Raw genomic sequence first — 26,896 nt, forward strand, 5'->3', positions numbered from 1 at the left:
CATAAAGGCCCAAAATATGTCCTTATCCTTTGCTAAAGCTTTCTCATATATCTGTCTTACCATGAAAAAAATCTGATCCATGTAACCCCTATCTTTCCTAAACCCACTCTGTTCCTTTCCTAATCCTTTCAATCAAAAGCCTCCAATAAGCCTTCCTAACTACACTTAACAAACTGATCCCTCTGAAACTACTACACTCACATGTCTTTTTCCTTGGTAAAGCAGAACTAAACAGGCACTCCTCCAGTACTCTAACCTCTTTTAGACAAACATAAAACAACATCACCAGCTAGTCAATTATCAAAGTACCTCCTTTTTTTAAACACTCCACATGACACCACTCTAACCCAGGTGCCTTACCTATCATCATTTTAATAACTCCTTTAACCTAACCTTTCCTTATTTCTCCTCCATTTTCCTCATTCATCATTGTCATTTTCTTTGCACTTCCAACTCCAACTACCTTTCCCTCCATACCCTCCTTCACATTTAGCAACTCCCTAAAATAATATTGAAGCAGCCTTGCTGTGGAAGTGCTGTGTCTTGCGACACTGCTTCTGACCCATAGCGGTGGACAAGATGCAGGGATGACCCATCATCCAGGAGATACCAAGATAAGAGGGAGGGAAGAGGGTAGAGGGAGGTGGAGTATGTAGGAGATGGAATGGGTGGGAGTGGTTTATATGACTTTGTTTTTTGGCTACCTCCCTTGTAAGGGGGAAGAAGTATTTGGTATATGTATGTACATATATATAAACATTTTCTAGACACATCTCCACCATCAACTCTCCACTACGATTTTTTCCTAGAATTCCACACTTCCCAACCACTTCTTTTATTGGTTCATTTCCTATACATACATATACCAAAGGCTTTTTCCCCTTCCAAGGAAGGAAGCCAAAAAATAATGGTATAAAACCACTCCCACCCATTCCATCCCCAACATATTCCACTCCCTCTTTTCTTGGCACCTTCTAGATGATGGGTCATCCCTGCATCTTGCCCACTACACTGGGTCAAAAGAAGTGTCACAAGATACAGTACTGTACATCTAAAGCAAGGCCACATCAATAACTTCACGACCCCCCCCCCCTCTCCGTCCCCTCAGGCAGAAAAGGAGATCGGGGAGAAATCCCTTCGGGCTGCGTCAATTTATTTCTCACAGATACTCCATCACCACCACCCCCTCCCCCACCCACTCCACTGCATGCATCACAGCATCATCCATACACAACCATTCTCCATTCACCCCTATCTTCTGTCCTCTCCTGTCCTTCCTCAACAGACATTCCATCACATCCTAGGTTGACCCCTCAAGTTCACTCCTTCCACACCTCTTTTATTAGTCTTTATTCACCATTTCAATGTGTCAAAACCATCCCAATACTCTTTCATCAACCCTATCTCCCAACTCCCTTTCCACCCGTTCCTCTCCTTACTTCCTCATTTCTCACTCTATCCAGCCTTAAACCCCTATCATACTTCTCAGTCACCTCATCTCTAACACATTCAAACTCCTCTCTTATGTTCCATGTTTCTGCCCCATACAGTGCTATAGGCACAATCACTCATTCATACAATCTCCTCTTACCATCCATTCCTAAATGTCTATTTCTCATTACACTTTTTAATCCACCAAGGCATTTACTTGCTTTTGTCAATCTACATTCTACCTCCACCTCCACTCTTCCCTTTCCTGCCACATTCACACCTAAGTACCTAAAACTATCTACAACCTTCAGTCTCTCTCCCTTAATACTCACTTCCAGTTTGCTGCCACTTTCTCCCCTTGTACATCTCATCACCTTACATTTACCCACATTTATCTTCAACTTCCTTCTTTTGCAAACCTTCCCAAACTCTGTCACTAACTTCCTCAATCCCTCCTCTGATCCTGCTACAAGTGCTGTCTCATCAGCAAACAACAACAGGCTTATCCTGCATTTTTCTCCATTTTCTTTAACCATCTCCAATCCCGGACCCAGTACCTTTGCATTTACCTCTCGCACTACCCCTGATCTACACAACCCCTATATGTTCTACACCCACACTGTTCCTCACCAATTACTCTTTCTGTTTCTCTCCTAATCCTCTCAACCAAGACCCTCCCATAAGCCTTTCCAACTACACTTAACAAGTTGATTCCTCTGAAACTACTATACTTACACTTGTCCCCTTGTAAAGTGGAACTATACAGGCACTCCTCCAGTCCTCTACCACTCTACCCTCTCTTAAACAAATCCAGCCAGTCCACCATCACTGTACCTCCATTTTTCAAACATTCTGCATGACATCCATCTAACCCAGGTGTCTTACCTGCTGTCATCATCTTAATAACTGCTTTCACTTCATCCCTCCTTACTCTCCACTCTCCCTAGCACTTCTCACTGCAGCCACCTTTCCCTCCCCATCCTCCCTCATATTTGGCAACTCCCTAAAATACTCTGCCCATCTTCCTCTTACTGTCTTATCTTCCACTATCATCTCTCCTTTTCTTCTCTACTTGATTTGCTTCCTTTTCCTCTCTTAATTTCTTTCCGTTTTTTTTTTTTCTTTCCAAATTTTTTTGTCATACTCTTACCCCATTTCACATCTGCTCTCCTCTTTGCCTCCTTCATCTTATATTTTACTTCTCTTTTCTTTGCACCTCTCATATTATTCCCTTGGTCTATCTTGTAACCAATCTGTGAAAGCTCGCTTCTTCTCTTCTACAATCTTCTCTGATTCCTCATCCCACCACTCACCATCCATTCCACACACCATCTTTGCACACCTTGTGAGTCCCTCCTTGAACCATCCCCATTCCTCCTCCAATCCTAGTTCTACTCTATCCCTCACTCCCACTCCTTTCTCAGCCTTTTCTTGTACTTCTCCTTTTCCCTCTCACTCAAGCAGTTCACTCTAAGTACCTCCCCAATATCTGTCTCCCTCCTCTTTCTCCATCTATCCTCCAGTCTCAATTCACCCTCCAACAAAAAATGATCCAACATTCCCCCACTCTCTCCCCTTAGAACATGAACATCTTTAACTCTTCCTACTATACTCCTGGTTACCAATATATAGTCCATTAACACTTTATCTACCACCCTTCCATGTGCACCCATGCCCAACTCTCTTCCTAAACATTGTATTTGCTATCATCAACTCTCTAGACACACCTCCCCCATCAACTCTCCACTATGATTCTCTCCTAGAACTCCACACTTCCCAACCACTCTGTCTATTGGTTCATTTCCTAGCCTAGCATTAAGGTCTCCCAGTACCACATTGACATTTCTCTCTAATCCCTCTATGCACTCATTTAAATCCATCCAAAAAGCCTCCCATTCCTCTACACTCACTACCAGGGCCATATGGACTTACTAAAACCTCCATCTCCCTTCCCAGTTTCACCTTCATCCACATCAACCTTGAAGAAACCTCCTTCCACTCCACTGCACACTTACCTATCTCTTCACTTACTAGTATACCCATCCCTTCTCTCCCTTATCCTCTCTTCACTCTTGACATCCTCCCAACTACACTCCCAAATTCACACTCACCCTTCCCTCTTAACTTGGTTTCACTCAATGCCAACACATCAATCTTTCTTCTCACAAACATACTGCCTATCTCTTCCCATTTACTCTCATCTGTACCACATCCATGCACATTAAAAGACCAAAACCTTAGGGTAGTGGTTGGAAAACTCCTAGACCCTCTTATGCCTTTACTTTTTTTTAGGAATGTCCCCTTTGGGGTGACAGGGAAAAGGATGAAGGAGGTGAAGGCAGATATGGAGGGAAAAGTAGTTGCTGTGGGAAGTGCAAAGAAAATGGCTGTGATGAATGAGGAAAATGGAGGAGAAATAAGGAAAGATTAGGTGAAAGCAGTTCTTAAAACAATAACAGGTAAGGCACCTGGGTTAGATGGGTGTCATGCGGAGTGTCTAAGAAAGGGAGGTACAGTTGCTGGTGAGGTTGTTTTATGTTTGTCTAAAAGTGGGTAGAATACCAGAGTGGAGGAGTGCCTGCATAGTTCTGCTTTACAAGGGAAATGGGGACAAGTGTAGTAGTTTCAGAGGGATCAGTTTGTTGAGTGTAGTTGGTAAGACTTATAGGAGGCTTTTAATTGAGAGGATTTGGAGAGGAACAGAGTGGGTTTAGGACAGGTAGGGGTTCTGTGGATCAGATTTTTGTGGTAAGACAGATATGTGAGAAAACTTTAAATGGTAATATTTTTGGGCGTTTATGGATTTGGAAAAGACTTATGACAGGGTAGACAGGAAGGCACTGTGAGAGGTATTGCAGATATATGGGATAGGAGAGCTCTTAAGAGCAGTCAAGAGTTTTAACAAAAGTAGTAGAGCTTATGTTACAATTAGAAATGGAGAGAATGAGTGGTTTGAGGTAAAGGCGGGACTTTACAAGGACAGTGTTATGTTCCCTTGGGTGTTCAATTTATATATGGATGGGGTGGTGCGAGAGGTAAATGCAAGGGTGATGGGCCAGGGATTAGAGATGGTTAAAGAAAATGGAGGAAAATGGAAGATAAGCCTGTTGTTGTTTGCTGATGACATTGTGCTTGTAGTAGGATTAGAGGAGCGATTAAGGAAGTTAGTGATGGAGTTTGGGAAGGTGTGTGAAAGAAGGAAGTTGAAGATAAATGGGGTAAATGTAAGGTGATAAGATTACAAGGAGAGAATATGGTGACAAATTGGAAAAGATTAAGGGAGACTGGAAGAAGTGGATAGCTTTAGATTCTTAGATGCAAATGTGGCAGGAAAGGGAGTGGAAATGGAGGTAGAATGTGGATTAAGAGTAGCAAGCAAATGCCTTGGAGGATTAAAAAGTTTAATGAGAGATAGACATTTGGGAATGGAGGTTAACCCCTTCCATACAGTGACGCCTACATAGGCATCATGAGGAGCAAGTGGGTACGCAAGGATACCAATGTCGGCGTCTTGATTATATTCATTGTAGTTGTACCTGCGTGACCCCCATACTCTGTAAACTGGCTTCATCATATTTTCTATGGTTATCAAAATTCACGGGTGAAAGAGAGAACGAGCAATACAGTGGTGACTATATTTTTTATAATGCGAGTATTATGACGCAACATCGCACATCTGGCAGCTAATGCTGCCTGCAAGATTTTGGCCTGGAGTGAAGGGGTTAAGGGGGTACACGACACCTGGGGGTCATTTTCTAAACTATTTAGAGTAAAGAGCTGAAACTTCTGAGGTAAATAGGTATCCATGTTGCCTACATTTTAGGTGAAACAGAATGATGTATGTACACATGTACTTATACCAGTAGCGACATTTAAAAGTGCACAGCATCATAATACGTGGAACAATTTGTTTTATATTTTGGCTATGATTAGTCAGTAGGCACATCTAGGGCCGGTCATTGAGTAATTGAACAAATTCCTTTGTACTTTTGCATACAGGCATTTCAATTTTAATGTCCGGCAAAAATCGTGAAAAATAATTTTTTTTTGGTCTTGTTCCCATTATTACTCCTAATTCTTTCATCCTATTCAAAATATTCTAATGACTGGCCCTAGCAGTTACTAAATGTAATATTCCCTGTAAGTTTCATCAAATCTGATGTATTTTAGATTTTTTATGATAAAAAAATGTAAAAAAATATTGAACGGAGATATGGGGACTTGAAATATAAATATATCTGTAACTTGCATAGTTTCACCAATTTGACTGATTTTTTCATGGCTTAATTCTTATTATATAATGGGTAAGTACAGTAAAAATCATCAACATATTTCAATTATAAGTACTTTAAGTACTGAAAAACTAAAGTATAAGTATATCACAGTAGTGGCGACGCACAGACGACACCATAATATAATTTGCTTTTATGCACCTTTGTCAGTTTCTTCATATGAAACCTCACTGCTGGTGGTCTTCGGGGTATCTAAATCATTGGAAAGAGGTTTATTTTAACCAGCAGTGGGTGCCTTTGAAAGTGAATCCTCTCTTACTCCATGAGCCACCGATTGTAACTTTTACTTCTTTTACTTCTGGTAAAGTTGGGTCTTCCTTTTCTAATGCTGCATGTACATGTTCCCTTGTTTTTTCCAAGAGTTCCTCATATTTCTTTATGCTGGTCTCTATAATATGATGGCTAGGTTTACTAAACGTCTTTTGATGTATCATTTTCATGTTCATTGCCATGCACATTTTCTGTACTGCAACATAACCATCCTCACAGTGTAAGCCGGCCTCCTCAACTTTGTTATGTACTTCATAATTTTCATATCTATGGCCTGGTGATGTACACCATTTGCTCTTTTCAGAGCACAACTTACATTCTGCCTGAAATGTCTTCACCATTCCACATTCTCCTTTCACTTCAACATACATCTTCTAACCACACTGGTATCTAACAAGCGAATTTATCCACTGCAAAAAACTGCTCTTCTGCACAATCATAAATTCACGTTCATTCTTATCTTCCCTCTGTACAATTTCATAACTAATATCTAATTTTCTTGCTGTATTCGAGATGAATGAAGTACTTGATGGTGTAGACCTGGCTACAGATGTTGAGAGAGGTGGAAGTGAGGGTGGTGGTGGAGAGAGAGGTGGTGAGGTCTTGGTTAGGCGTCTTTGACTGTTTGCCATCTTTAACTGTTGTTTTTTTGTCATTGTAGATGTTCTTTTTGCTACCCATGATGACTGTACTAATGAGTAATATGTACTAGCTAAGGTAATATATTGCCAGGAGAGCTCATGAGACATGCGTACTTCCCCTTTCAAAGCTAGCAGGTAACTGATGTCCAGCTGACCTCAAAGTTGGCAAGAGCTATCCCTCCACCTTCCTCCCTTCCCCTCCACCCTCATACTGGCTGTTGAAGCACTGGGCAAGCGTAAATTCAATCGAATTTCAACGTTATTCGATGCGCCTGAAAGTCCTAAGTGGCACGCCTCCCTCTAGTGTGGGTTGCGCCTTTAACTCCGTCCATTTAAACCCAGCCCAAGACATTTAAATTGCACGCAGCTGGAAAATTATTTGTCGGGATTTATTTCTAAATGGTGTACAAACATTTTGAACAGTTTTGAAAAATGCTATATCTTGACCAAATTCAACCCCCCAGGTGTTGTGTACCCCCTTAAGAGGAGATTGTATTGACCTATTTACCTAGTTGTATTTTGCGGGAAGGGGAGCTACGCTTGTGGTGTCCCGCCTTTGTATCTCGCAGTGTCTAATTTGCTCGTAAACTCATGAATGGTTTTTGCGCACACTATTTCATTGTCCAGTTTGTTCCAAGTGTCCACAACTCTATGTGGAAAACTGTTTTTCTTCAAATCTCTTCTATATGTTTTTTAAAATTTCTTTCCATGTCCTCTTCTGCTTCTCTTGTCCCAGTTTAACAATTCCTCTCTATCAAGTATTTCTGTGCCCTTCATGATTCTGTAGATGGTCAGTAGGTCACCTCTCTCACTTCTTTGCTCCAGAGTCAGTAACTCCAGTTTAGTCAATCTCTCCTCATATGACAAGTTTGCAAGTGCAGGTGCCATTTTTGTGGCTGCTCTCTGGATTCTATTTTTTTTATATTCTTTTTGGTACTGGGTGACCACAATGTCGCTGCATAGTCTAGTCTAGGCCTTATCAGTGTGACCAATACTTTCTTAATCATCTCTTCATCCAAATATGTAAATGCCACTTTTATTGATCTTAGCAAGTTGTATGATTCTCCAACAATTTTGTTTATCTGTTTATCATACGACAAGTCTTTTGAAATAATTACCCCCAAATCTTTTTCAAATCTCTCCTTCTTTACCTCCTTGTATCCAATTTTATATTGTCCTGATATTCTGTTTTCACTTTTTCCAAACTCCATTATGACTTGTTAATATTGAAGTCAACTTCCCATTTCTGACTCCAGTTCCATACCTTATTCACTTCCTCCTGCAGTGATTCACAATCCTTTTCAGTTTTTACTTTCCTTAACAGTTTGACATCGTCTGCAAAGAAGCTCATGTAACATTTCACATCATCATCCATGTCATTCACATAAATAGCAAACATTATTGGAGCCAATACAGATCCTTGTGGCACTCCACTGATCCTCTTTCCAACCTGAATATTTTTCTCTGAGCACTACTCCCATCTTTCTACCAATCAGGAAGTCCTCCATCCATTTTAGTAGGTTCCCTTGTATCCCTCCTCTATGTTCCAGTTTTTTGGGGGCACATAAATCAGCACAAACTTTCTACTTTTCATGTCACTATCTTCAACTTTCATAATGATCTTCCACACTGCTTTTACCATGTGTAAACCTTCATCACATATTTCTTAGTCAAAAATGTGACTCCTCCACCCTGTTTCTTGTCTCTGTTTTTAATCCAACGATTATGTGACCCATGTCCAACACTATTTGGTGGCAGTGGATCCCTTAATTTTGTCTCCACAATTTCCATTATGTCTGATTTTTCTTCTGACAGGTAATTTACTTCATCTAATCCTGAGATCAATCCGTCTATGTTAGTGTAAGCCACTTTTAATGTTTTTCCTTCATCCTTCATCTTGTTTTCAGTTCCTTTTGTTTCCCTTACCTTAATATACCATTTTCTCATCCTCACTTCTAACACTCTCCAATAAACTTCCTTTGTTTTAATTTTTTTTTTTTAAGCTTCACCTCTTAGTGTCTTCTGTTTCTTTCCTCAACTTTCATTTCTTTTTATCCATATATTTTAATAGTGTTCACTCTGGTAACTTTCCTGATTTTGCTAATATGTCTTCTGCTACCATTTGTGACCTTAATTTTATCTTTATAGGTCAATTTCTTTAGTGTATTGTATGATTCTATACATTTCACCTATTTCCTTTTCTATTTCTTGATCTCCATTTCATAATTCTTTAAGGATTGTTCTTGATATTTTTCTCTTCTTTTTCTTTCAAGTTTCTAATGAGACCATACTTTTCCTTTAGCCCATATACTACAATACACTTTCTTATCCACTGTATCTCTAACCCAATTTGCTTTTTCTCTGATCACTTGAATAATTGTGTCTTTTGCATTCTCCTGCATTTGTTGTTGTACTATTTAAAAGCTATCTTTTTAGTTTCTTGGTTTTCTTTCCATTTTTTTTAATCTTTAGCAAATTCTCTTTTCTTAAATTATTCTCATTATTTTCAGACATTACCTGTATTTTATCATTTACCTCTTTTTTTCAAGTTGCACTATTAGTGGTATCTTTTTCCTTTCATTTTCAGATTTTACCTCAATTCTTCTTTTAATTCACTTAGCTCATTATTGATTTCAGAATTCTTTTTCTTTAAATCACACACCTCTTTGTTTACTTCAAGGTGGTCCTTTCTTAGATTCATAATCTCTTTCTTTAGATCCATGATTTCTTTATCCCATGAACTCTTGCTAAAACTCATCTCTTTTTCTATGTCTATGAGTTTTTCTCTCATACCAAATCCAGAAAAAGGTTCATCACTTATTTTTTGGAATCACCTTGGAGTTTCAAGTCCTCTGTTTACATTAAGCTTTGGTTTTGCACTGCTAGAGGACTCTGCACCTGTGTCGACATTTGGCTCAATCTTACCACCATCTTTCCTTGTTCAGCCCCGATTCCCTTCTATTTTCGCTCAGAAGGAAATCAACGTTGTGCATAGGATGGGCACATACTCTAAAGAAAAAACTACAGGCCAATGAAAATCAAACTAAGGGCTCAAATGATAGCTGAAGAGATACTATTGAAAAGGAGAAGACAGGGAGAAATCCCTTTGAGCTGCATCAAATTTTTCTCACAGATACTACCTCACTCTCCATTCCCCACCCATCCCACCTCATGCATCACAACATCATCCATATACAACCATTCTCCATTCAACCATCTTCTGTCCTCTCCCGTCATTCCTCAACAGACATTCCCCTCTTCCCCAGAGCCCCTTTCACCCCATCCATCCATCTCATCCTTGGTTGCCCCCTCATGTTCACTCCTTCCACATCTGCCTTCCATACCTCTTTTACTAGTCTTTCTTCACTCATTCTTTCCATGTGTCCAAACCATCCTAATACTCTTTCCTCCACCCTATCTCCCAACTCCCTTACCACCCCTGTTCTCCTCACCTCCTCATTTCTCACCCTATCCAGCCTAGTAACCCCTATCATACTTCTCAGACACCTCATCTCAAACATTCAAACTCCTTCTCTCTTCCTCTCTTAAGTTCCATGTTTCTGCCCCATACAGTGCTGTTGGCACAATCACTCCTTCATACAATCTCCTCTTAGCTTCCATTCCCAAATGTCTATTCCTCATTACACTCTTCAATCCACCAAGGCATTTACTCACTTCTCTCATTCTACATTCTACCTCCAGGTCTGTATTAACAATTGAAAGCTCACAAATTTGGGATGAAGAACAGCGAGAAAGATCCCCTGAAATGAAAGAGAGAAATAACAGTGGCAAAATTATGCAAAAAAAGTTACTAAAAATAAATGGATTAAACACTTGGAAGAGAACAATATACTAAACCCTAAACAATTTGGTTTTAGAAGTGGAAGATCATGTACTACAAACTTAATATCCTTTTACTCAAGATTAATAGAAATCATACAAGAAAGAGATGGATGGGCAGATTGAGCTTTCTTGAACTTACAAAAGACTTTTGACAAAGTACCACACAAAAAGCTACTAAGAAAAATTGGAATAATAGGTGGAATACAAGGAAAAGTATTGGAATGGATGAAAGATTTCTTGGATAGAAGAAAAATGAGGGTGGTACTTAAGAGAGAAGAACTCAAATTGGGAAGATAAGAGAGTAAGTACAGAGGAGGACTGCAAATCTTTTCAAAATGACCTGGACAAAGTCTGGAAATGGAGTCAGAAGAGTGAAGTGAAGTTCAACATTAAGAAATGTAGTATAATGGAATTTGGAAAAAAGCAAAAATAGAATCTCAGGTCAATATAAAATTGGTACAAAGAAAGTTAAAAAAGTAAAATCTGAAAGGGACCTAGGAGTAATTATCTCAAATGACATGACACCTGACAAACATGTCAACAAATTAGTTGGTGAAACTTTTAACTAGTTAAGATCAAGGAAAGTAGCCTCTGATTACATGGATGAAAATGGTAAAGAAAATACTAGTTACAATTATAAGACCAAAATTGGAATATGCAGCATCACTATGGACACCTAGTACAAAAAAAATATAAAGAAACTAAAAAGAATTCAAAGAGCAATGACAACGATGGCAACAACACTTTGCACTTTGACATACAAACAAAGATTGGATAAACTAAATTTACCAACCCTGGAACAAAGAAGAGAAAGAGGTGATTTGCTAACCATTTACAGAATTATGAAAGGGATGGAAATTCTTGATAGGGATGACCTACTAAAATGGGAGAGAAGAATTACAAGAGGACACGAGAAGAAACTTAAGAAAGACAGTTACAGATCTGAAAAAGAATATCTTCCCACACAGAGTGATATCTGGAACAAACTGAAACAGGAAACAGAGAGTGCTAAAACTATACATGATTTTAAGAAAAAACTGGATGCGGAAAGATACAATAGCAGGTAACTACGAGCATAGTTCTCTTCCCGCAAAATACAACTAGGTAAATACTAGACCATCTCGGACAACCACAAGCATTCCCCTTCCCACTCAATACATCCTATGCATCCTGCTCTCTTTGCACTATTAACCTCTTCACTCCAGGACACATCGCATGTCTGGCAGCATGAGCTGCCCGACGTGCGATGTTGAGTCATAATAATCGCATTATAAAAAATAAAGTCAGTGCTCAATCGTTCATTCTCTTTCACCCGTGTATTTTGATAACCATAGAAAATTGATGAAGCCAGTTTAGAGTGAATGGAAATTACGTAGGTACGACTACAATAAATATAATCAAGATGCCGACGTCGGCATCATCGAGTACCCACTTGCTCCTCATGCCGCCTACGTAGGCGTCACCGTATGGAAGTGGTTAAGAGACTTCATCTTTTGGATGCAGCCTACTGGAGCACTTGTTGATGGTTCAACGATGTGTGTAGGGGTTACTAGGCTGGATAGAGAAACGAGGAGGTAAGGAGAGTGGGGATGGAAAGGGAATTGGGAGATAGGGTTGATGTATATTGGGATGGTTTGAACACATGGAAAGCAGAGGTGGTGGGAGTGAACATAAGGAGGTGACCAAGGATGAGATGGATGGATGGGGTAAAAGGGGCATTGGCAAAGAGGGGAATGTCTGTTGTGGAAGGAAAGGAAAAGGCAGAAGGGTTGAGTGGAGAATTGTTGTGGATGGATGATGCTGTGATACATGGAAGGGTGGGGGGGAATGGGGGGTTGAGGGAGTATGTGTGAATGATATTTTGACACACCCTGAAGGGATTTCTCCCCATCTTCTCTTTTTCTGCATGAGGGGACGGAGAGGTGGGTCACCAATTAAATGAAGCAACCTTGCTATGGATGTGCTGTGTCTTGAGGCATTGCTTCTGACCCAGGGCAACATGCAGGGATGATCAGTCATCCAGGAGGAACTAAGAAATGGGGGAGAGAGGGGTGGTGAATGGGAGTGGAATGGGGTAAGTGGATCTATGCCTTTGACTTTACTATCTCCCTTGTAAGGAGGAAAAAGCTCTTGGATTGGAGATGGTTAAAGAAAATTGTGAAAAGTAAGAGATAAACCAGTTGTTGTTTGCTGATGACACTGCACTTGCAGCAGGACCAGTGGGGTTAAGGAAGTTAGTGATGTAGTTTGGGAATGTGTGAGAAAGAAGTTGAAGATAAATATGGGTAAAAGTAAGGTGATGAGATGTACAAGGGGAGAGGATGGCAACAAATTGGAAGCGAGTATTAACCTGTGCGTCACCAAGCAAATGTTGTATATACTATCCCCCTCAGTGTTGGAGCCAAAATTGATTTTTTTTTTCTAATCAACTCAAATTTATGTAAAACCATCAAATCTTACTTATTTTGATTCACCTTAGCCTAGAAGTGGTGAAACTAGGTCAATTTTGTCGAGATATGCATGCAAAAGTTTGGTAAAAAATCCTTAGACTTTCTTTCACTCCTCACGTGGGTTGAACAAGAACATGTCATATTTTTTCAGGGAAGCTTTGTTAGAATTTCAGAGTGTGAAGGAATTTGACATTTATGATGTTTCAAGTCAATGTACAGTCACCCATAATAGTCTGACACTTATGGAAAACATGTTTATAAATAGTTTTTATGGATTTTTTGCCAAATATTTTATGTAGTAAATTGTTTTTTTTTTTTTTTTTTAATAATTTCATGGAGAATAGGTGATTGTGGTGTTTCTTATTATTTTGGTAACTACTTTAGTAAGCATCCATCACACCATTATTGCATGGCCACATTTTGTATTATGCATTTATTACAAAAATTGGCAGTGCAAAACTGCCAGTTCTATACATCTGAATAACTAAATAGCACCTGCCTGTCAAAACACAACTTTACCTCCTCATATTTTGCTTCGTACACCAGAATCGTCTAATTAATGTCCTAAAGACCAATTTTATATCCCAATTACCCCCAAAAAATGCTGCCAGGGTTGCCAATTTTGTCAATAAAAAAATTTGGGTAGGGCTACTTGGTCATTACCACAGATTTGACCCTTGACATAATGCCTATTTTTGGCGAATATTTTAATTTGTGGCATACGATGTATGCTGATGCTGTAGGGGTTAAGGGAGAGAGAGACTGGAGGAAATGGATAGTTTTAGATACTTGGGTACGAATGTGGCAGGGAAGGGAGGAGTGGAGGTGGAGGCAGAATGCTGAGAGCAGCAAGTAAATGTCTTGGGGGATTAAAAAGTATAATGAGAAATAGATATTTGGGAATGGATGCTAAGAGATGATTGTATGAAGGAATGATTGTGCCAACAGCACTGTATGGGGCAGAAACATGGAACTTCCATAAAAGAGGAAGAGGGGAAGAGTTTAAATGTGTTTGAGATGAAATGCCTGAAAAGTATGGTAGGGGTTCCTAGGCTGGATAAAGTGAGAAATGAGAAGGTGAGAAGGAGAACAGGGATGGAAAGGGAGTCGGGAGTTAGAGTTGATGAAAAAGCATTGGGAAGGTTTGGACACAGAAAGAATGAGTGAAAAAAGATTAGTAAAAGAGGTGTGGAAGGCAGAGGTGGAGGAAGTGAACATGAGGGGGCAACCAAGGATGAGATGGATGGATGGGGTAAAGAGGCATTGGGAAAGTAGGGAATGTCTATTGAGGAAGGAATGGAGAAAGCTGAAGAGAGGGGTGAGTGGAGAATGTGTATGGATGATGCTGTGATGCATGGAAGAGGGTGGGGGATGGGGGGATGTGGGAATATATGATATTTTGATGTAGTCCAAAGGGATTTCTCCCTGTCTTCTCTATTTCTGCATGAAGGGAAAGGGGGGGGGGAGTGCTGATTAAATGAAGAGGCCTTGTGAATACACTGAGTCATGCTACATAGCTTATGACACAGGGCAGTGGGCGAAATACAGTGATGACCCATCATCCTGGAGCTAAGAAAAAAAAAGGAGGGAAGGGTGGTGAATGGGAGTGGAGTATGTGGGGATGAAATGGGTGGGAGTTGGTATATGTATGTATGTATATATATATAAATACATATATTCATACAGAAAAAGCCTGAAACTATGGACACTGAAATAATTAATTTTTGTAACTACGAACAAATTCTGGAGAATAAAAATTTCAACTAAAATATAAAAATTCCCACGGAAATGTGACAACTGCTGACAACTACTGACAATTCCAATGATATTGTTTTTAGTTAGTATTGGCATAAATAAATTGCCATAGCTTATTGTTTCTATAATTTCTGATGCATATGGTCACATCAATATTGAGATAATCAAGATGTAATATACTACTAACAACTTGAAGCTTGTCATAAGCTTCAAGATGGTGCCATGAACTGCCTCTTAGCTCGAGTTGTCAGTCCTGTCAGCATATCCAGGGGATATGAGAAATTTTAATATTTACATGGCTACATGAAATTCTAAATTGCTGGTAGGATAAACTATGAAAAGCCTCACTGCTCAGGTTTTTAAGGTATGATTAAAATGTACTAATATGAGATGTATTTAGTCCTAATCATACTCCTACTACTCAACATTCAAGATAGGTCCATCCTCAGAATTCTGTTTTGTCTTTTACAGTACAACAAACAAAAGCAAATATGGGATCTCTAAGCTCTCTTCAAGCTACGACTTGTCAGTAGTGTATCATATCTTGAATCTCAACACTGATTTGGCCAAATGTTTTAAAACTTACAGATATGATAAAATATGGCACAAATAATTTAACTATGTCAATATTAACTGTAAACAATGAATATCATCGAAGCTGATAGTAATTATGGGTAATAACCCCTTATTTACATAAATTACACTCAATACTAGAACCTACGGACAAATGGCTTTAACAGAGAAGTAGTCCCCCACTTTAATCTATAGTTTTGGGGTTCTGTGCAAATATGTAAATAAATATATGTATATGTGTGTATATATGTATATATATATATATATAAATATATATATATACATATATATATATTTATATACTGTATATATATATATATATATATATATATATATATATATATATATATATGCTAATAAGAACATGGGTACATGTGTTCACTTATGCAAAGTAGACCACTTGGAAAAAGAAACTAACAAAGCAGTGTTTCATATATTACATCTTCAGTGCAAAATGTACATAGTTGAACAGAAATACATAGTTTATATATACACGAAGAAGGACAAGGACAGTTTCCATTTACCCCCTGGAAAGCGGTAGGTCAGGTTGCAAGGGTCAATGCGTCCCACTAATGAGGGTGGGGCGAAATTAGGTCACACTAGCAGGGTTACATTTTACCTGTTATTCTTTTGCTTATTTCTTGGCAGATAAAATTGTCAAGCTTATATAAGCCTTTGTGTAAGTTAGTATTTTGATCACTGGTGGTATGGATCAAACTACACTCTATTAAGTTTCTTACTATTATGTTAACATAATAGTACGAAACTTAAAAGAGTGTAGTTTGATCCATACCACCAGTGATCAAAATACTAACTTACACAAAGGCCTATATAAGCTTGACAATTTTATCTGCCAAGAAATAAGCAAAAGAATAACAGGTAAAATGTAACCCTGCAAGTGTGACCTAATGTCACCCCTCCCTCATTAGTAGGACACATTGACCCTTGCGACCTGACCTACCACATTCCAGGGGGTAAATGTCCTCTACTCTTATGAAACTGTCCTTGTTCCTTCTTCATGTATATATAAATTATGTATTTCTATTCAACTATGTACTTTTTGCACTGAAGATGTAATATACAAAAGCACTCTGCTTCATTAGTTTCTTTTTCCAAGTGGTCTACTTTGAATATGTATATATATATGTATATAAAGTCTGACAAAATGTGGAGGTGAGGTGGCAAATGAAACATTAAGGCTAGAGTATAGAATTTTATTTAGTAACAAATGTTTTGGCCTCTTGGGCCTTCCTAAGTGGACTTCAGTCCAGTGAAGAAGGCTGAAGAGGTAAAAATGTCTGGTACTGAATAAAACTTCATACTCTAGCCTTAATGTTTCATTTGCCACCTCATCTCCATAGTCATATATATAGTGAAAAAGTTTCAGATGATGGAGAACATAAACACAGGAAAGCACGGAATCCTAATCACTCTTGCATTTCATTCAAATGAAACTCCTCCAGAGTGTATATAAAAAACTATGATGAAAGCTTAAGTACTCAATGTAGTCATTTTGTCAGACATATGGGGAAGGTCACTTTTGGTTTTCTTGTATGTTATAGAATTAAAATACTGGCTTGTCTTGCTAAACCCCCATCTGAGGTATTGGCTGCATGTTATTGTATGCTTAAAATCTGCTCAGTAGCATGCAGCTTATACTTTAGGATTTATATGGGGCACTCCTATGGATCAGATCCACACATAATTTTGTCTGTGATAGATATCACTATTTATAGAGAAATTATGCTACAATGGTACCTCAACATATGAGTACCCCAACTTACGAGATTTCTGAGATACAACCTGTCACTCATTCAAATTTTTGCTTTGAATTGTGATCCAAAATTTGAGGTACGAGCTGCCACTAGTTGATGCAGTGAACACCACAACACAACACCCGCCCAGCATCTGCAGCTCACACGTGCAGTCCACTTGCACTTGTATACCTTGCTGAGAAAGCACCTGTGATAAATTGTGCTTATTGTTGATTAATTTTCAATTATCTTTTTATAACCATGGGTCCTAAGAAAGTGAGTGGAAAGAACAGTGCTGAGAAGAAGTGGATGATGTCCCTTGAATTAAATTGTGAAATTATCAAAAAATATGAGCGTGGAGCACGAGTAATGAACTTGGCAAGACAGTATGAGTGTAGTACCTCTACGATATGTACCGTACTTAAGCAGGAGTTGATAAAGACTATAACTCCAGCCAAGGGTGTTAAAATAATTTCTAAGCTCCGGATCTCTGTCCATGAAAAGATGGAAAATCTGCTGTTGGTGTGGCTAACGGCTTGCATGAACTACCGTGACAGAGGCTATTGTCTGTGAGAAGGCAAGAGTCATTTATGCTGATTTGTTGTAGCAGATCCAAGGCACTTCAGCGGCTGAAGCACTGGAAGAGTGGTTTTAAGCCAGTTGTGGCTGGTTCAACAATTTTAGAAAAAGGACTGGCATTTACTCCATCATCAGGCATGGTGAGGCAGCAAGTTCAGATGTGAAAGTAGCTATGGCATAATGCAAAACTTCTGGAAAATGCTGAGGATGATTTACATTATGGCAGAGGAAAAGAAGATGCCAGGCCACAAACCCATGAAGGATAGGTTGATTCTTGCACTGTGTACCAATGTGAGTGGCGACTGCAAGATCAAGCCACTGCTCATGTATCATTCAGAAAAACCCAGAGCCTTTAAGTCATATAAGATTATAAAAGAAAAACTGCAGGTTATGTGGAAGGCAAACCCAAAGGCATGGGCCACCAGGCAATTCTTTGTGGAATAGGTAAACCTGATCTTTGGTTCTTTCATTAAGAAGTATCTCCAGGAAAATAACCTAGCTATGCAAGCCCTTCCTGTCCTTGACAATGTTCCTGCTCACCCACCGAACCTGGAAGACAACATCCTCAAAGAGTTCAAGTTGATTAAGGTTCTTTACCTTCCAACCAACACCACCCCTGTCCTGTAGCCCATGGACCAGCAGGTGATTTCTAATTTCAACACCCCCACTCCAAGCACCTGTTCCACTGCTGACTTGAGGTCAGGTAGAACACAAACCTCACCCTTCAAGAGTTCTGGAAGAACCACTACAACATTGTGATATGCCTCAAAATCAATGATATGGCCTGGCAGAGTGTTACAATGAGGACCCTGACCTCTGCATGGAAGAAGCTGTGGCCTGAGGATATGACCAAATGGGACTTTGAGGGATTCCAACCCGAACCGGAAGTGCAAGTGGAGGAGATTGTGTCCCTCAGAAAGGCAAAAACCAGTGAAGAAAATTAAGTTAAGGGGATCGTCCATTTGAAAATCGAACTTTTTTAGTTTGGGGTGAAAGTGGCTGAGATTTTTTCCTAGTAAATTTTTTGTCTCAGAGAAGATACCACCGAGTTTTCAAGTCATTTATTCTTATACTTTTTTTATTGTGATTTTTTTTTTTTTTCGTGGGGTAATTTTTGAAAATTTTGAAATTAATTCAGAGGATAGACCTTTGACTGGATATTGATTTTTTTCTCTTTATAATGGGCTAAGATAAAGAAACGGAGGCAGAATTATGATGTTCTGATCAGTCTGTTATGAGAAAAAAAAAATCCAAAGTAAGTTGATGAAAAAAGAAAAAGAAAAAAAAAAGAAAAAAAAAGAAAAAAAAAAAAAAAAATGTATATATGAAAAAATCCTACTAGTCCTTGACAGGAGGACATAAATCTGCCTCCAAATGTTCTCCCAATTATGCTGAATCCGAAAAGGATTTGCAGTTAAAAATCAGTGAAGGCGTTTTGGATATGAATCAAGTTAAATGTGCAAAAATCAAGTTTTTCAGGAATGAGCGTCATAGTTTTTTTGTTCATAGTTACTGGTCCCCTTTCATCATTTCGGATGTTATGGTGTTGAAAGGGTATCATAGGCACAACCCTACTGTTTGTTGCCAGCTTTTGATTAATTACAGATTTATATGATGAATCCAGTTAGTATACACCAGGGTTATATTGCACTTTTCCTTTTCTTGGCGCGATGCATCTTTGGCGACAGACGATCTTTATCTGCCATCCTAAGCTGCTTTATGGCATCACTGGTTGTTGTCCCTCTTGCTGATGGCATATATGTAAGTTCATAACCAAAGATGTGGTTCAGAACTGCAACTTGAGAACAGAATTGAACTCTAGCTGCTGATGCAAACTTCCTCTTTGAACTCAAAGCCCAGATCTTTGCATGCAAGCTTTCATTTTGGTTTTGTGTCCTTCCCTTGAGGCATTTCTCTAAAAGCTCTGTAGAGGTGAGGTCTAGATATATTGCCAGGATGGATTTCCGCTTCTCAGTGGGAATCATCGCCAGGAACGGCTTCTTGACTCTGTGAGACTCGGGTTCCTCTTGCCTGGCTAGTGCTCTCTGGGAAAAAACACCACGAGTCTTCTCCCTTAGGATAGTAAGAATGCAATGGCTTCTCATCTATACTGACAGAATGCAGGTAGGAGGCCATGATAGCTTTACGCATTGTCTGAATGTCAGTATTCACACAATCACGTATTGCCTTCCCATAATACTGTATCAACTGTCACAGCATCTGTTAACATATTAGCTCGTATGCTATTATTTATCATACAAAAGCATAAATATTGTTGCAAAATACACAGCTTCTTTTGTTTGCAAACATATGTAACAGAAAACGTAATATGCAGTACGCAGCGCACACGACCCAGCCACAGTAGGGTGGGGGGTACTGTATTATATATTTTTTAGATAGTAAAAATCAAGATACAGCTTCCATACTCAGCCACGAGATAGCTTATGAGCAACACTTTTAGAGGAAATATTTTCAGATTTTTTTTTTTTTTTGTGTGATTTTCTGATGGACGATCCCCTTAAGTGAAATTAAAAAAGATACTGTATTGTAGAAATTAAGTTCAGGGATAAAGTGTAGCATTAAGTGTATCAAGTAAGTGAACGAAAGTGACCAAAAGAGTGCAAAACAAAATACCTCTAACCCCCTCTATCGCTCTCCTCCACCCTCCACCTCTGCCAGTACATATGTAACATTAGCTCAAGTTGTCCAATATCAAAGATAAATACACTTTATCAACCAGTTTATTTTTTTACATTGTCTTTTATTATGTGTTACATTCACTTTTATTATGTTTCTATACAATATCATTTTATAAATACTTTTTCTTATCTAAAGACATGTAAAAAAATAGTAATGGGGTGCCATTTTGAGCGTTGGAATGGTTTAATGGCATTTCAATTAATTTCAATGAGGACCACTGATTTGATATATGAGCAAATTGAGTTACAAGCTCAGTCATGGAACGAAGTAAACTTGTAAGTCAAGGCATCACTGTACTTTATTATACTATGACTGTCCCTCTGTTATGGTGTCCCCCACTCTTAATACTGTCCTGTACCAGTTCTCAGAATATTCATTTCCTTTTTTTACCGAACCCTGTGGCAGAGGAGAAAGAATACTGCCACTGAGTGTTCCCACTTGAGTTGTAAAAGCCAACAAAAGGAATCCTACTCTCTGTAGCCCCAATGGGGACATTCCTAAAAACAGCAATGGCAGGTCTGGGTGGAGTTTTCAAACCAGAACCCTAAGGTTTGGGTTTTCCAATGTGCATGGATGTGGTACAGATGAGAGTAAAAGGGAAGTGATAGGCAGTGTTTGTGAGAAAAAAAATTGATATGTTGGCATTTAGTGAAATTAAGTTCAGAGGGAGGGGTAAGTTTCAGTTTGGGAGTGTTGTTGAGAGGGTGTTAGGAGTGAAGAAAGGATGAGGGAGAGAAGGGGTGGCTATACTAGTAAGTAAAGAGATAGGTAAGCATGTGGTGAAGCGGAGGGAGGTTTCTTCAAGGTTAATGCGGATGAAGGTGAAACTGGGAAGGGAGATGTGGGTTTTTGTAAGTGCATATGGGATGGGCAGTGAGAAGAGTGTAGAGGAAGGGGAGGCTTTTTGGATAGATCGAAATCAGTACAGAGTGTTTTTAAGGAGAAATGTCAATGTAGTGGTATTGGGAGATCTCAATGCTAGGGTAGTAGATGAACCAATAGACAGAATGTTTGGGAAGTGTGGAGTTTCACGAAAAAAATCATATTGGAGAGTTGATGGTGATGTGTCTAGAGAGTTGATCATAGCAAATACAGTGTTTAGGAACACAGTCAAGTACACATGGGAGAGGGTGGTGGATAGGGTTTTATGGGGTAGTAGTAACCAGGAAAAGAATAGGAAGAATTTTGGATGTACATGTTCTAAGGGGAGATAGTGGGGGAATATCAGATAATTTTTTGGTGGAAGGTAAGTTGAGAGTAGAGGATATATGGAGAAAGAGGAAAAGAACAGAAAGTAGGGAGGTATTTACAGTAAACTGCTTTAAGACAAACAAAAGGCGAAGGACTAGGAGAGACCGGGTCAAGAGTGGGAGGGAGTGATGGATAGAGTAGAACTAGGAGTGGAGGAGGAATGGGGATGTTTCAAGGATGGAGTCAGGTGTGCAAAGATAATCTCTAGTACAAGGAGGATGGGAGGAAATAGAAGGAAGGGTAGCAAGTGGTGGGATGATGAAGCAAATAAGGTTGTAGAAGAGAGGAAATGAGCATTCACAGACTGGTTGCAAAATAGGATGAGAGAATCATATGAGAGGTACAAAGAAAAGAGAAAGCATAAGATAAAGGAGGCAAAAAGGAGAGTAGATGTGAAATATGGTAAAAGTATGACAGAAAATTTTGAAAGTAATAAAGAAATGTTTTGAGAGGAAATTAGGAGAGGAAGGGGAGACAAATCAAGTAGAGAAGAAATGGTAAAAGGTGCAAATGAAGACATGATAATGGAAGAGACAGCAGTAAGAGGAAGATGGGCAGATTATTTTAGGGAGTTGCTAAATGTGAAGGAGGATAGGGAGGGAAAGGCTGTTGCAGTTGGAAGTGCTAAGAAAATGGCAATGAGTGAGGAAAATGGAAGAGAAATAAGGAAAGATGATGTTTAAGCAGTTATTAGAATTATAAAAGCAGGTAAAGCACCTGGGTTAAATGGGTATCATGTGAAGTGTCTTATAAAGGGAGGTACAATAATGGTGGAGGATGGTGAGGTTGTTTAATGTTTGTTTAAAAAAGGGTTGTGTGTCAAAGAAATGGGTAAGTGTATGTATAGTTCCATTTTACAAGGTAAAAGGAGCCAACTGTAAGTGTAGTAGTTACAGAGGGATCAGTTTGTTGAATGTATTTGGGAAGGCTTATGGGAGGTTTTCGATTGAGAGGATTAGGAGAGAAACAGAGGGAGTAGTTGGTGAGGAACAGTGTGGGTTGAGGAAAGGTAAGGGTTGCATGGATCAGATTTTTGTGGTAAGGCAGATATGTGAGAAAGCTTTAGAAGGTAAGGAATTTTTGGGGGGACTTTATGGATTTGGAAAAGACTTATGACAGGGTTGACAGGAAGGCAATGTGGGAGGTATTGCAGATATATGGAACAGGAAGAAAGCTGTTAAGAACAGTCAGGAGTTTTTATGAGAATAGTAGAGCATGTGTTAGAATTAGAAATGGTGAGAGTGAGTGGTTTGAAGTAAAGGTGGGATTTCACCAGGGATGTGTTATGTCACCTTGGTTGTTCAATTTATACATGGATGGGGTGGTGTGAGAAGTAAATGGAATAGTAATAGGCCAGGGATTGGAGACAGTTAAAGAAAATGGAGAAAAATGGGAGATAAGCCAGTTATTGTTTGCTGACAACACTGCTTGTAGCAGGATCAGAGGAGGGATTAAGGTTGTTAGTGATGGAGTTTTGGAAGGTGTGTGAAAGAAGGAAGTTGAAGATAAGCGTGGGTGAAAGTAAGGTGATGAGATGTACAAGGCGAGAGGATGGCAGCAAATTGGAAGCGAGTATTAAGGGAGAGAGACTGGAGAAAGTGGATAGTTTTAGATACTTGTGTGCAAATGTGGTGGGGAAGGGAGGAGTGGAGGCAGAGGTAGAATGGAGATCGAGAGCAGCAAGTAAATACCTTGGGAGATTAAAAAAAATGTATTGAGAAATAGACATTTGGGAATGCATGCTAACAGAAGATTGTATGAAGGGTTGATTGTACCGACATGGAACATAAGAGAGGAAGAGTTTTAATGTGTTTGAGATGAAATGTCTGAGAAGTATGGTAGGGGTTACTAGGCTACAGTGAGAAACAAGGAGGTGAGGAGGAAAGTTGGGATTAAAAGGGAGTTGGGAGATAGGGTTGATGTGAGTATTGGGATGGTTTGGACATATGGAGAGAATGAGTGAAGAAAGATTAAAAGAGGTGTGGAAGGCAGAGGTGGAAGGAGTGAACATCAGGGGGTGACCAAAGATGAGATGGATGGATGAGGTAAAAGGAGCATTGGGAAAGAGGGGAATGTCTGTTGAGGAAGGAAGGGAAAAACAGAAGATAGGGGTGAGTGGAGAATGATTGTGTATGGATGATGCTGTGATGCATGGAAGGGAGTGGGTGGGGGATGGGGGGTGAGGGAGTATGTGTGAACAATATTTTGATGCAGCCAGAAGGGATTTCTCCCCATCTTTTCTTTTTCTACATGAGGAGATGGAGAGGGGGAAGTCACTGATTAAATAAAGTGACCTTGCTGTGGATGTGTTCTGTCTTGCTGCATTGCCTGACCCAGGACAGTGGGCGAGATGTAGGGGAGCCCTGTCATCCAGGAGGAGGCATGAAAAAGGGGAGGGAGGGGTAGTGAATGGGAGTGGAGTATGTGGGGATGAAATGGGTGGAAGTGGATTTATGCCTTTGATGATAGCTACCTCCCTTGTCAGGAGGAAAAAGCCCTTGGTGGATATATGTCTTGCTAAATTAATAAATCCTCCACAATGGTCTGAAGAACTTTCTGTTGAAAAATATGCTGCTTTTACAATCCTTCTGGTGAATCTGTCATAATATTTATGTAATACTTTGGCCCCTCCCCAGTTTGGGAGAGGATAAAAAAAAAATTCTGCATGAACTACTAAAAAACTGAATATCCTATATGCTTTAATGTTTTTATATTCATAAATTCTCTTGTCCAATCCTCTTGCTGATTTACCATAGTGCACTGTGCAACCAATATATGGAATTTTATACACAACACTTTTTATTTTCTGTGTTCACTCTCTTCTATGAAGTCTTTAGGAATTCACTGATCCTCATACATACATATATCATGGGCTCTTTCCCCCTTACCAGGGAGGCAACCAAAAGCAAAAGGTATAATTCCACTCCCACCCATTCCACTCCTATCAACCACTCCTCCCTCCCTTTCATCTTGGCTCCTCATGGATGAGGGGGTCATCCCTTCATCTTGCCCATCACTCTGGGTCAGAAGCAATGCAGCAAGACACAGCACATTCACAGCAAGGCCACTTCATTTAATTGGCAACCCACCCTATCTGTCCCCTTATGCAGAAACAATGAAGATAGGGAGAAACCTCTTTGGGCTGCATCATAATATTATTCACATATAACCACTTCCCAACCCATATCCCCTGCCCACTCCCTTCCATTCCACCCCCACTCTCCTCTTCACCTCCTCATTTCTTATTACTCTATCCAAACTTGTAACCCCTACCATACTTCTCTGACTTCCAATCCTTCTGATCCTCATACCTGAAAAAACAGGTATGAGCATAGCTAATGTGATCAATGAGAGATTCGGTGAATTGGTAAAGATTTTAGAGAAGAGAGTCAATGCAAAAAATAAAAACAGTGTCATGTATAAAATTAAATGCAATGGTTGCACAAAGGCATACTATGGTGAATCAGCAAGAGGAGTGGACAAGTGAATTTATGAACATGGACACGACATCAAAGCACATAGGACATCCAATTCTTTTGCAGCCCATGCAGAAAAATTTCACCCTCTACCAAACTGGGAAGGTGACAAAGTATTACATAAAGGTTATGACAAATTCACTATAAGGATTGTAGAAGCAGCATATATCTTAACAGAAAATTCTTCAAACAATCATGAAAGACTTATTAAATTAGCAACACAAACCAGTATCTTAATTCTAGAACATGCCAGAAAACCAAGAGTGACCTTTCCCATACATATAACAAGATGACTATGTTAAGTGCTTACGCTTCCATCACAGTTTTCTTTATACTCTGAAGAAGTTCCTATGTGAATGAAACATAAGAGAGATGATTCCATGTTTTTCCATGTTTATGTTCTCCATCATCCAAATTATATATATATAATTTATATATGTGTATATATATATATATATATATATATATATATATATATATATATATATATATATCAATGATACTGAATATATAAATAAATACATAGATTAAATAATCACCGTTACCTCAACTTTCACTAAATGCTGTCTTACCTCCACATTTCTTAATTATCAACTGCTAAATTGATCAGCCATTGCAATACAGTATTATTTCTTTTTCCAACACTCACTAAAACATAGTAAAGGAAATAACTATGAGTGCTGCTTACGATAAATACTAATAAGCAACAACAAAACTCTTACCATATCTTGGATGCCCCAGTGTGAAGATACTCAATCCAAGGCAGACTATGGGGGTCTCGATACCAGCAGAAAGTGGTGAAAAGCATTCCCACATGCAAGGTGGGTGCTGAAACGCCAATAATTGTGCCCATACTTTTAAGCACCGAGTTGGGGTTCTGACAAAGGTTCTTGAGGTTCCAAGGGTGTTTGGCTAAAGGTGAAGTTTTCTGGCTAGGAAATCCATAACCATGTTCTGATGTATCAATACTTGCAGAGTGGACACACACATGGCGGTTCCTCCCTGTGACCAGTGCCCAATATCGTTGATCTATCTCAAACCCTGAAGGGTCTGGAATCCATTGTGTTGCCGTATTGCGGGCAATACGGTAAAATGTGCTCAAAGCTGTGCTCTTACCCTGAAAGTAATGTTTAAGTTTATGATATATTAAAAAAAAAAAAAGAGAGAGAAAAAGAGATAATATATGTATATGTGTGTGTGTGTGTGTGTGTGTGTGTGCATGTATATAAAATATACATATATATATATATATATATATATATATATATATATATATACACACACACACACACACACCTTGTCTGAAGTGACAACAAACTTTGGAACTCCAGGAAAAATTCAAGTTTCATTGATCTCAACAATGAGGGAGTACCTTTGCTGTATTAGTAGGGAAGGGGGAAGCTCATGGTGTAGTGGGAAGGTGAAGAAAAGGGAGAGAGGGATTACTGAGGAAAATGGAAGGAAATGAGGAAGGGGACGAATGGGCCCTGGATGTTAGAAGGGGTGTGAGAAAAAAAAGAAGTCCAGAACACACAAATGAGGGAGAACAAGGAAGCAGAGGTGTCAAAAGCAGAAATATAGATAATACCAGCTCAATGGAAAGATAACTGCTTTATATGGATTTTAATGAGGGAGGAGGTGACCTCTCCCGACTAGTAAATCTAGAGGAGAAACTAAAAAAAATGAACGAAGCATGGGAGGTTAGGTTTAACCAATTAACACTAGTTACACAAAGAGTTGATAAACTGGAAGAACTAAAGAAGGAGAATCAAAACCTAACTAAAGAAATAGAAGAATTAAAAAGACAGTTAAATTAAGCAAAATATGAGAATGAGGAATTAAAGAGGAATAATAAAGAGAATAAAGAGTCCATAGCAAAAG

General features: G+C 39.1%; 2 protein-coding genes across 3 annotated transcripts in view; one reads left to right on the forward strand and one right to left on the reverse strand.

Moving 5' to 3' along the window:
• Positions 1–26,896, forward strand: part of prel (preli-like) — a 358,444-nt gene that overhangs the window by 67,090 nt on the left and 264,458 nt on the right. The window lies entirely within an intron of this gene.
• LOC143018165 (uncharacterized) overlaps positions 1–26,896 on the reverse strand; it is a gene marked incomplete at its 3' end in the record, with an annotated part of 324,170 nt that overhangs the window by 35,277 nt on the left and 261,997 nt on the right. The window contains 1 exon segment of the mRNA XM_076173326.1: positions 25,738–26,132. Coding sequence (XP_076029441.1) covers positions 25,738–26,132 — 395 coding nt within the window.

The sequence above is a fragment of the Oratosquilla oratoria genome, chromosome 34, assembly GCF_046742065.1.
Source record: "Oratosquilla oratoria isolate Oo_2021 chromosome 34, ASM4674206v1, whole genome shotgun sequence".
Taxonomy (NCBI): domain Eukaryota; kingdom Metazoa; phylum Arthropoda; class Malacostraca; order Stomatopoda; family Squillidae; genus Oratosquilla; species Oratosquilla oratoria.